The sequence below is a fragment of the Carassius auratus genome, unplaced genomic scaffold (assembly GCF_003368295.1).
Source record: "Carassius auratus strain Wakin unplaced genomic scaffold, ASM336829v1 scaf_tig00006410, whole genome shotgun sequence".
Taxonomy (NCBI): domain Eukaryota; kingdom Metazoa; phylum Chordata; class Actinopteri; order Cypriniformes; family Cyprinidae; genus Carassius; species Carassius auratus.
Window position 1 is genome coordinate 27,880 of NW_020523752.1, and position 9,781 is coordinate 37,660.

The 9,781-nt window shown below is 40.2% G+C and overlaps 1 protein-coding gene across 1 annotated transcript; it reads left to right on the forward strand.

Annotated features, from left to right (window-relative positions):
* Nucleotides 1-1,765: 1,765 nt before the first annotated feature.
* On the forward strand, nucleotides 1,766-9,085 carry LOC113071177 (adenosine receptor A1). The gene is made up of 2 exons (XM_026244554.1): nucleotides 1,766-2,140; nucleotides 8,177-9,085. Exons 1-2 carry the CDS (start codon nucleotides 1,809-1,811, stop codon nucleotides 8,748-8,750), a joined length of 906 nt encoding a protein of 301 aa, XP_026100339.1. The 5' UTR covers nucleotides 1,766-1,808; the 3' UTR covers nucleotides 8,751-9,085.
* Nucleotides 9,086-9,781: the final 696 nt, after the last annotated feature.

The following is a 9,781-nucleotide window of genomic DNA, read 5'->3' on the forward strand; positions in this document are numbered from 1 at the left end:
CTGTAAACAAACGTGAGAGCCATTTTCTCCCTGACAACGCTTTCATTTTTCCTTTTTTCAGCCAGGGCACTTATCAGGGAATCAGTTAATGGGCTAACTCCCGGATCAGTACCCTGATTGCTTAACTAGGGAGCTGATTGAGACGCACCCAATGACTTTCATATTTCTGAGCGAAAAAAATTTATCGATCAATAAATCAGAGCTAATGTTTTCAAAGACAAATAAAAGAACAGACAAACATTACATTAAAAGCATACTCAATACTTTACTGCAGGAAATCAAATTCAAGCATTTTATCCCGCTCCCCGAGCACTTCCTGCAGAACGCATTTCCAGTATCTCGCGCGCACAGACGGTTAACGTTAACTTAAGGAGGCATCAATTTAAAAAATAATTAAACACACACTCCGACGATCCAAACTAAACACATTTTTATAAAACAAACGAGTAAATGCAACATGTATAACGTTACATAGAACATGTTCAGTAATGCTATATCGCAAACGTACGTTCAAAAATTCGGTTAATTACGATTTCGTTAGTATTCATCTTCACAAACAACACCAATAAACTCATAAACAACTAAAACACGCGTCCAAAAGTAGAATTTTCGAGTATATTAATTAAAATAAACTTACAACGTACATTTTTTATCCGAGTCCGGGGAGAAAAAATGGCGGTCGTCAGTTGAGAAGTTGAAATCGGGCTCGTGCGTCATGACGTCAGAAAAAAAAAGTCTGACGCTGACATCTTTTTATAGGGAAATTATACTTTGGGTGAAAGTGAGATATTCGAGTGTCTGTGAATTTCTATGCGCTCAAGTTGAATAAGTGTACAGTAATCAGTTATGATTAGTAAACCAGAAATACAAATTAAATAGAATCAAATAGTTCTAGTAATCCAACTTAGACCCATGTTCACTTTTTAGTAAAGTCTACTAAAGGAGGTAGAGCTTTCTCACATTTGGCTCCCAAACTCTGGAATAGCCTTCCTGATAATGTTCGGGGTTCAGACACACACTCTCTGTTTAAATCTAGTTTAAAAACGCATCTCTTTCGCCAAGCATTCGAATAATGTATCTCTTAAATTGTGAGTGTAGTTACATCTGATCAAATGTCTATTTTTATTCATTAGCTTGGGTTAAACTAATTTTACTTTGTTGGATCAGCAGCTATGCTAATGATGTCTCTATTTTGTTTCTATGTTTTGCCACGGGATTTACATACGCTTTACACAAGCTCCATTCTGGATCCAAAACGTATATTGTATTATAGTGTTACCATATGGCAACGCACCTATTTTTCCATAGTGGTACAGAGTTGCCACATGGCAACCTTGATATTTTCTTAATTTACAGTAAACTATGTTAGACAAAACTGATTTATGAATTAAAATATCTAATTTACTTACCAAAGATGTTGCAAAAAAATCCCCCTTGAGAAAAGATGTTTAGAAATAAGGTTAATAGAGCAATTTCTGGACCATGGGAAAAGGAGTTTTGGGAGGACATTCAGTTGCCATGTGACTTAAAAACCGCACATCATTGGCTACCTTAAGGCCTACCCTTTTAATTCCCATAATGTCATATATCATAGTTTTTTTTTGAATAACAAGGAAATGAGTATAAATAAATTGTTGCCATATGGCAACTCCATACCATAGAGGGTTAATGAGCATCCTCCGGAAGAGCTCTAAAGGTGTGAAGGCTTTTATTTTCTTGGTAGTCAGAAAATAGCCTATTTCCTCTCTGCCTGTTATAGCAACTGTCAATCTAGTACTCACACAGTGGCTTCCAGTCCTGCAACCACAATGATCTCTGGTGGAGAATTCCTTTACATCTCTCTTGAAGTGCTCATTGCAGTGGGATGCTGTCTGGGCAATATGTTGGTGATCTGGGCCGTGTGGAGAAGTGGAGCCCTGAACAAACCCACTTTCTGCTTGATCGTGTCTCTGGCAGTGGCTGATTTCCTGGTTGGGGCTGTGGCAATTCCTCTGGCTGTGACTGTGGACCTCCACATCAAAATCCCTTTCCATGCCTGTTTCTTCATCAGTTGTTTTCTCATCGTGCCTCTACAAGCCTCAGTGCTCACCCTCCTGGTTATTGCTGTGGACCGATGTCTGCGGGTTTGTATCCCTTTCAGGTGAGTTGGCTTCCAGAGGGCTTTGAAATTACATAAGCATGGAATTTAATGCATGCAAAGTTTGTTGAAAGCAAAAGCGAAATATTTAAGATTCTGTACGACCTTTAGATAAAAAAATCAAATACATAATCAAATAAAGCTCATTGATCATGTCAGCTCTTGTGCAGATTGGGTGCTTGTCATTTCTTATTTCTGCATCGTCATTTCTTTTCCTCGTGCCTTAGCTCCAAACACCTTATAAGGGTATAAGGGAAGAATGCATTAAAAGAAAATGAGAACAGTGGAATCAAAGGAATAATTATTTGTACATTGGAATATTCTTGACCACTAAAGCATCATTTCATCATGTCATCAGCTGCGCTAAAGAAATCTGCCCTTGTTGTTTTCAAGTTTTGTTATTTAAGACATTTATAAGCTGCAGCTACTGGGCATGCGCACATCAATATAGCGTAATTTTTATGTCCTTCAAGATAGCTGAGTTCGATCGGTTTCTGGGTCACAGGCTCGAGGACGGAGGAGCGAGAAAATGAGAAAGCATCAATCAGAGTATTGAGAAGCCCCCCAAGTCTGCATTCCAGTCCACTTTTTTATGATGAACTAAAAGTAAAAAAAAAAAAAGTTTAAATATATTGTATATAAAGGCAGATATTATTATTTAAATTAAATTATTTTATCAATATTATTAATTATTAATTAATAACCACATTATAAGTTAATAATATAATAGGTTGATAATATTAAGAAGACATTGTGCAATAAAGAAATACTCCAAATAAAGTTAAATTATAGTTTTTTTTTATCACTAAGTAACATATCAATAAATATGTGTCAGGACAGATACTGTAACTCGAGATTCAATTGCAAGTGAATAATCCCTTTATTCATGAAAAAAAATCTCAAAGAGAATAAACAACTGGCCAGGAAATTGTATGTGCAGCTGGTCCTTGGCAGCACAGGGACTACAATGGGCAGATCTCTGAACGCAATCCAACGAGGAACATTCTGATAGATAAACATCCACTCCGAACCGAAGCAGGAACTCCAAGACAAACTAAACATCCACTCCGAACCGAGTGACTGGAACCCAGGAGATGAAAAGCAGAACTGCAAGGAACACTGTAAGCAAACAGAACAATCCGACGACTGAAAGAACAAACACAGAGACATGATATAGCAGCTCTGACGAGCTGCAGCTGATTGTTAATCAGCGCTCATGAGTTGCCCAGGTGTTCCCGTGGGCTGTTACCTGTCAATTTAAATCATCGATAAGAGAGTGATCCAATATGTCTCTCGCAGGAACCCAATTTCTGTCCTCCAGACCGTAACCCTCCCAGTCCACCAAGTATTGAAATCTGTGTCCCCTTCATCTCGAGGGACCAGGGTCTCAAAGGGACTGACAGCAGCTGCAGGAACCCACTGGGGGTCGATTGTAAGTCTTACTAACCGTGCAAACCAAGCAGGCCAAAACAAAACCACGAATGTCTCGAGCCATAGAAGACCACCAGAGTCGTCGCTTAACCAGATAACCGGTATGATTGACCCCTGGATGACTAGCAATCCTGGAACAATGACCGCAATGGATGACATTGGACCACAAGTTCTCAGGCACAGATTAACAGCTCGGTGGACAACCGCATGGAGGCGTTACCCCTTGTAAGGCACTACGAACCTTTGACTCAATCTCCCAGACAAATGCAGAGATGACCAGTCTCTCTGGTACGATGGAACCGGGGAACACGGACGCTACGAACAATCAAAAATAGAAACAAAGCATTGGGCTTGGTGTTTTTAGAGCCTGGGTGGTAAGAGATGGAAAAATCAGCCTGCCTAGATAGCTGATCTAATGTCTAATGTATGGGTTTTTGTGATCATTCCAGACAATGAAAGGTACCCCCGACCCCTCTAACCAATTTTTCAAACTCAGCCACTGTTCCAAGGCCAACTTAACGGCCAACAGTTCTCTGTTACCAGTATCGTAGTTGTGTTCAGTGGGAGTCAGATGATGGGAAAAATATGTGCAAGGGTGCACCTTACTGTCTGCAGAAGAATGCTGGGAGAGAACCGCTCCAGCTCCCACCTCTGATGCGTCGACCTCCACCACGAATTGACGTGAGGAACCAGGGGTCACAAGAAAGAGAACTGAAAACAAAGCAGCTTTTTAGGTTGGAAAATGCAGCTTCAGATGCACTAGACCACCTGAATGTCACCCTGGTGGAGGTCAAGGCAGTCAGAGGTGTGGCCAGCTGGCTGTAATTGTGAATAAATGTCATCCAGGTAAACATATATGAACTGATCAACCATGTCTCTCAGCACGTCACTGATGTGTGCTTGGAAGACTGCGGGAGCATTAGACAGCCCAAACGGCATGACCAAATATTCAAAGTGCCCCCTAGGGGTATTAAAAGTGGTCTTCCATTCATCCCCCACCCTGATACAAGCAAAATGATAAGCGTTGCAGAGGTCCAACTTCATAAAAATGGAAGATCCCTGCAACTGCTCGAAAGCTGAAGACATCAGCGGCAAAGGATACGTATTCTTTGCTGTGATGTTATTCAGCCCCTGATAGTCAATGCAAGGTTGCAGGGAACCATCCTTCTTCCCCACAAAGAAAAACCCTGCACCCGCAGGAGATGAGGAAGGGTGGATGATCTTGACTGCCAAAGAATCAGAAATATACTTCTTCATGGCCTCCCTTCCCGGAACGGAAAGCGAGTATAGTCTGCCCTTAGGCGGAGATGTACCTGGAAATAAGTCTATGGCACAGTCATAGGGATTATGTGGAGGAAGAGAGGCAGCTTGAGACTTACTGAACACTTCAGGTTCAGGTACTCCTTGGGCACATTATACAGGTCCATGGATTTCTCCTGAAACACAGAACACAACACAGAAGAACAGGCAGACACCAAACAAGACGCATGACAAAAACTGCTCAAAGCACAAATAGTGTTCTGTTGCCAGTCTATGTGGGGATTGTGAAGTGACAATCAGGGATGACCCAACACCAGCGGAGCAAGCGGGGAATTGATCAACACTAGTCTAATATCTAAAGTGATAAGTTTGATGGCTACTGTGACTGACGGCATAACCTGAGGTAGACGGAGATAGGCTGAGGTAGCGACACCACCGGAATGAGTAACTGAGCCACCAGTGATGTGTCAATGAAACTGTCCTCAGCTCCTGTGTCCACTAAAGCCTGGCAGGTATGTAAAGCGTTGGCACACTGTAGTCTGACCAGAAGGAGAGTAGCTGTAGAGGATTTCTTGAAGGAAACTCCACCTGTCAATAACCTCACAGACTCTAACTTTTACCGGACAGCTTGTAACAAAATTCCCACTCGCTCCACAGTGTAAACATAAACCGTTGATCCATCGACGATCCCTCTCCACTCTGGTCAGTTGGGATCTGGATCTGTTCAAAATCTGAAATGGGACTGACTGTGTCACAGGTGAACTTGCACATCTTTGTTGATCATGACGTTGCAGATGGCTGTCCACTCTTATCGCCAACTTGATCAGTCCATTCAGAGTTGTGGGTAAATCCAACCCGACGATCTCCTGTTGGCCATGGTCAGCCAACCCATGCAGGAAGTTGTCCCACTGTGCCTCCTCGTTCCATTTCGTCTCTGCCGCTGGGGTGCGGAAATCAATGGAATAGTAAGTATCTGAACGATTACCCTGTTGCAGATCCGTCAGTTTCCAAGCCGCCTCACATCCCGAAATGGATCGATCAAACACTCTCTTTAAGCCTTCTGTGAAGGACTGGAACGAGGCACAGCATGGTGATTGGCTTTCCCACACCGCTGTTCCCCAGAGCACAGCGCGTCCTGAAAGCAGCGTGATCATCAATGACACTCTGGACTGCTCCGTAGGAAAAGACGTGGGATGAAGAGTGAAAAACAACGAGCACTTAGTTATAAAACCGAGGCAGGAACTCAACTCAACAGAAACAGACAAACTAAACATCCACTCCGAACCGAGTGACTGGAACCCAGGAGATGAAAAGCAGAACTGCTAGGAACACTGTAAGCAAACAGAACAATCCGACAACTGAACGAACAAAAACAGAGACATGATAAAGCAGCATTGACGAGCCACAGCTGCAACTGATCACTAATCAGCACTCGTAAATATTGTCATTAATCACTTACTACATGTTGTTCCAAACCCTTAAAAGCTTTGTTCATTTTCAAAACACATTTCAAGATATTTAGGATGAAATCTGGGAGGCTTGTGACTGTCCCATAGACTGCCAAGTAAAGTACACTGTACTCCAGAAGAGTATGAAAGACATCATCAGAATATTACATCTGCCATCAGTGGTTCAACTGTAACATTATGAACTTTTTGTACCCGAATAAAACAAAGATAATGACTTAATTCCACAATTCATCTCCTCTGTGTCTCTTCGCATCACTGTAGCACTCCTTCATTGAATCCGCCGGCCACACCGTTTCAAGCCCGCCATGTGTCATGCAGATGTGGATATATTTGTGCCAGCTTAGCTATTCGACACTCCAGTGTATTCAGGAAATGCTGTTCTAAGAACGTCAAAAAAGGTGGAGTTCCAGAACACACCCACCGATTGCGTAACCGCCATGGACTAATGGAAGCTCAAAGGTGTTTAGGAGCCAAAACAAACTCCCCCAGAAAGTTTGCTTTGGTGAGCTGTTTCAAACTGCCAAAAATAACTTCTCGTTTTATCTCGTTGTGCAGTCACAACGTACTGGATAGCTGGCCAATCAGAGCATACCTCACTTTTCAGAACGATAAGCTTTGTAAAAATCAACACGTTTCAGAAAGTCAGGGCATAGGGGAGAAACAATAATATACAGTATGTGGAAAATAATAACCCCTTTAAAGTTTTTAAAAATGTGTTATTAAATTTTTGATTTACACAATATTTTTTTCCCATCCGTGACCATTGTTTGCTACCGTATCTTCCGGACTATAAGTCGCACTTTTTTTCATGGTTTGGGTGGTCCTGCGACTTATAGTCAGGTGCGACTTATTTAGCAAAATTAATTTGACATGAACCAAGAGAAATGAACCAAGAGAAAACATTTCTGTCTACAGCCGCGAGAGGGCGCTCTATGCTGCTCAGTGCTCCTCTGAAAACGGCCTCTCACGGCTGTAGACGGTTTGTTTTCTCTTGGTTCTTGGTTCTAAATAAATGTGACTTATAGTCCAGTGCAACACATATATTTTTCTTCGTCATGACATATTTTTGGACTGATGCGACTTATACGTAGGTGTGACTTATAGTCCGGAAAATATGGTATTCTGATAATATTAAATAAAAAATTTTGTGCAAAATATTTTTACTTGCGTTTTAAATTTTGGTTTCACACTTGCAATTTTTTTTTATCTGTGACTGCAATACAATTGGCAGGGATTTGATCCCATAGCAGCTGTTGTTGTTGTTTACTAAATATTTTTGTTCAATAAATAATATTTATATAAATAACTGCCTTCAATATAAGCTGTTTTGAGCTGGAGTCTGGGGATGAGCAAGAACAGTTGATTTGAGTGGAAAACATGGAGATCCATATTTTTGTTTGTTGTAAGAAGAAATTTTTTTATGATTCTCTGTTATGTTTAGATCAAATAATCAAATAAATGATTAAATAAAGCAGTTTTATCATGTCAACACCTTTGTGCAGATTGTCTTGCTTTGAAGCAAAATACTTTTTATACAGTTTCTTTGCTTGTAATGAAAAATATTGAAATTGTTTTTAAATAGTATATTATTAGTATAATATATTTATAAAAACATGTATAATTATTTATAATAATATAAAATAGAAAGATTTTTTGGGCCCACTTTAAATAAAATATAACTACAATGTAAAAACTTACAGTATGTACAAAATAAGTGTGATGTACCAATTGAGTATTTCAAATGTAAGTACATAGTAGTTAAGGCCACTTAATATAAAGTGAGACCACATTTTCAGATCCTAATGCAAAATTACTTGCAACATTCAGCACATAGTTCATAAAAAAAATATTTTTTTTTATGCTTTTCTTTGCTCTACAGGTACAAGGCTACAGTCACTAAGAAGCGCTCATGGTTCCTCGCCGCTGTGTGCTGGATCCTTGCATCTTTTCTGGGGTTCTTACCCATGTTTGGATGGTACAACCATGACACACTGACACGTTACAACTCCACCTCCATAGAATGTCAGTTCCTTGATGTCATTCCCATTACATACCTGATCCACTTCATCTTTGAAGGCTGTTTTCTTCCTCCACTGGCAGTCATGATCGCTTTGTATTGCTACATCTTTTTTAAAATTAGAAGTGTTAGAGCAGGTGTGTCAGCTGAAACCAGTACATGTAAAAAAAAGGAGCACAAACTAGCTACCTCTCTGGTTTTAGTCTTGGCTCTTTTTATTGTTTGCTGGCTGCCGTTACACACAATACAATCAATCACATACTATAACCAGAGTATACATGTCCCGTCCATTGCTTTGTACTTTGCCATTCTCCTCTCTCACACCAACTCGATGGTTAACCCTGTAGTGTATGCATTCAGAATCCCTAAGATAAAGCGGGAGTACAGGAAGATTTGGAGGAGGATGATTTGTCAACAGCAGCAGGACTCCTCCTAGTAACACCACCGAAAGCCATGATGCTCGTGTTCCTGTGAAAATCAGTCCACAGGGGGGAGCCAGTGACATGACTGACTCCATAGTAAAATAAATACAGACTAAAGAAATGTATATGTATATATAGCACTTTTTTCCAGACTAAACCTTTCTAATCTAACTTTGAGTTGAGTTCTGCAAGTAGGGCGCCTTAAAACACCTCAGTCAAAGTCTGAGTTATTAGTTAACAAAGTCCCTTTCAAGTATACAGTATATTTATAGTCTTTGGTAGTTAAAGCTGCAGTCGGTAACTATTGACGCTCTAGCGGTTAATAAACAGAACTGCTTGCGTCTTGCGGAAGAACATTGTAGCCGGATCTACTTCTCTCTGTTTACGTCTATGAAGAATCACAAAGGTACTGGGTTACTCCGCCGCGGTACCCCCGAAGCAATCTAAAATAGTCCGAATATAAACACTTATGCACCCTAGTGATTCAGTACAAGCTAAAAACACGGTTTGGAAAATGGATTCATGGTGTACTCACTTATTATATACATTTTGTAAATTTTGAACACATAAAAAAAGTTACGGACCGCAGCTCTGATTGGTTGTTTCTTACCGGGAGCGATGTATTCCTGCAAATGGCAATAGGACACTGGGAGGAGCCAGAGGAGCTTGATTTTTTAACAGATTATCTGTCTCATATTCTACTGTCAGGACATAATGACAGGTTTAACAAATATGTAAAAAATACATTTTTACAAAAGTCACCTACCGCAGCTTTAACTGAGTAACTGTGAGGTCTGGCTGAATGTGGATAATTAATAGTGCACATGTATCTGTAGTTTATTGCACAATAATATGTCTGTACAAAATTACACATATGAGCCTGCAATGTTGCATTTTTTTTTCAAATAATAATAATAATAAAAGCTTCATTATGAAGTACATATATGAGATGTTATTTGTGACTTTCATGATGTCTATCAAATGTTTATATTCCTCTTAGAATAAGTCACTGAACGAGCCACCTTTTATTTAAATGTAACATTTA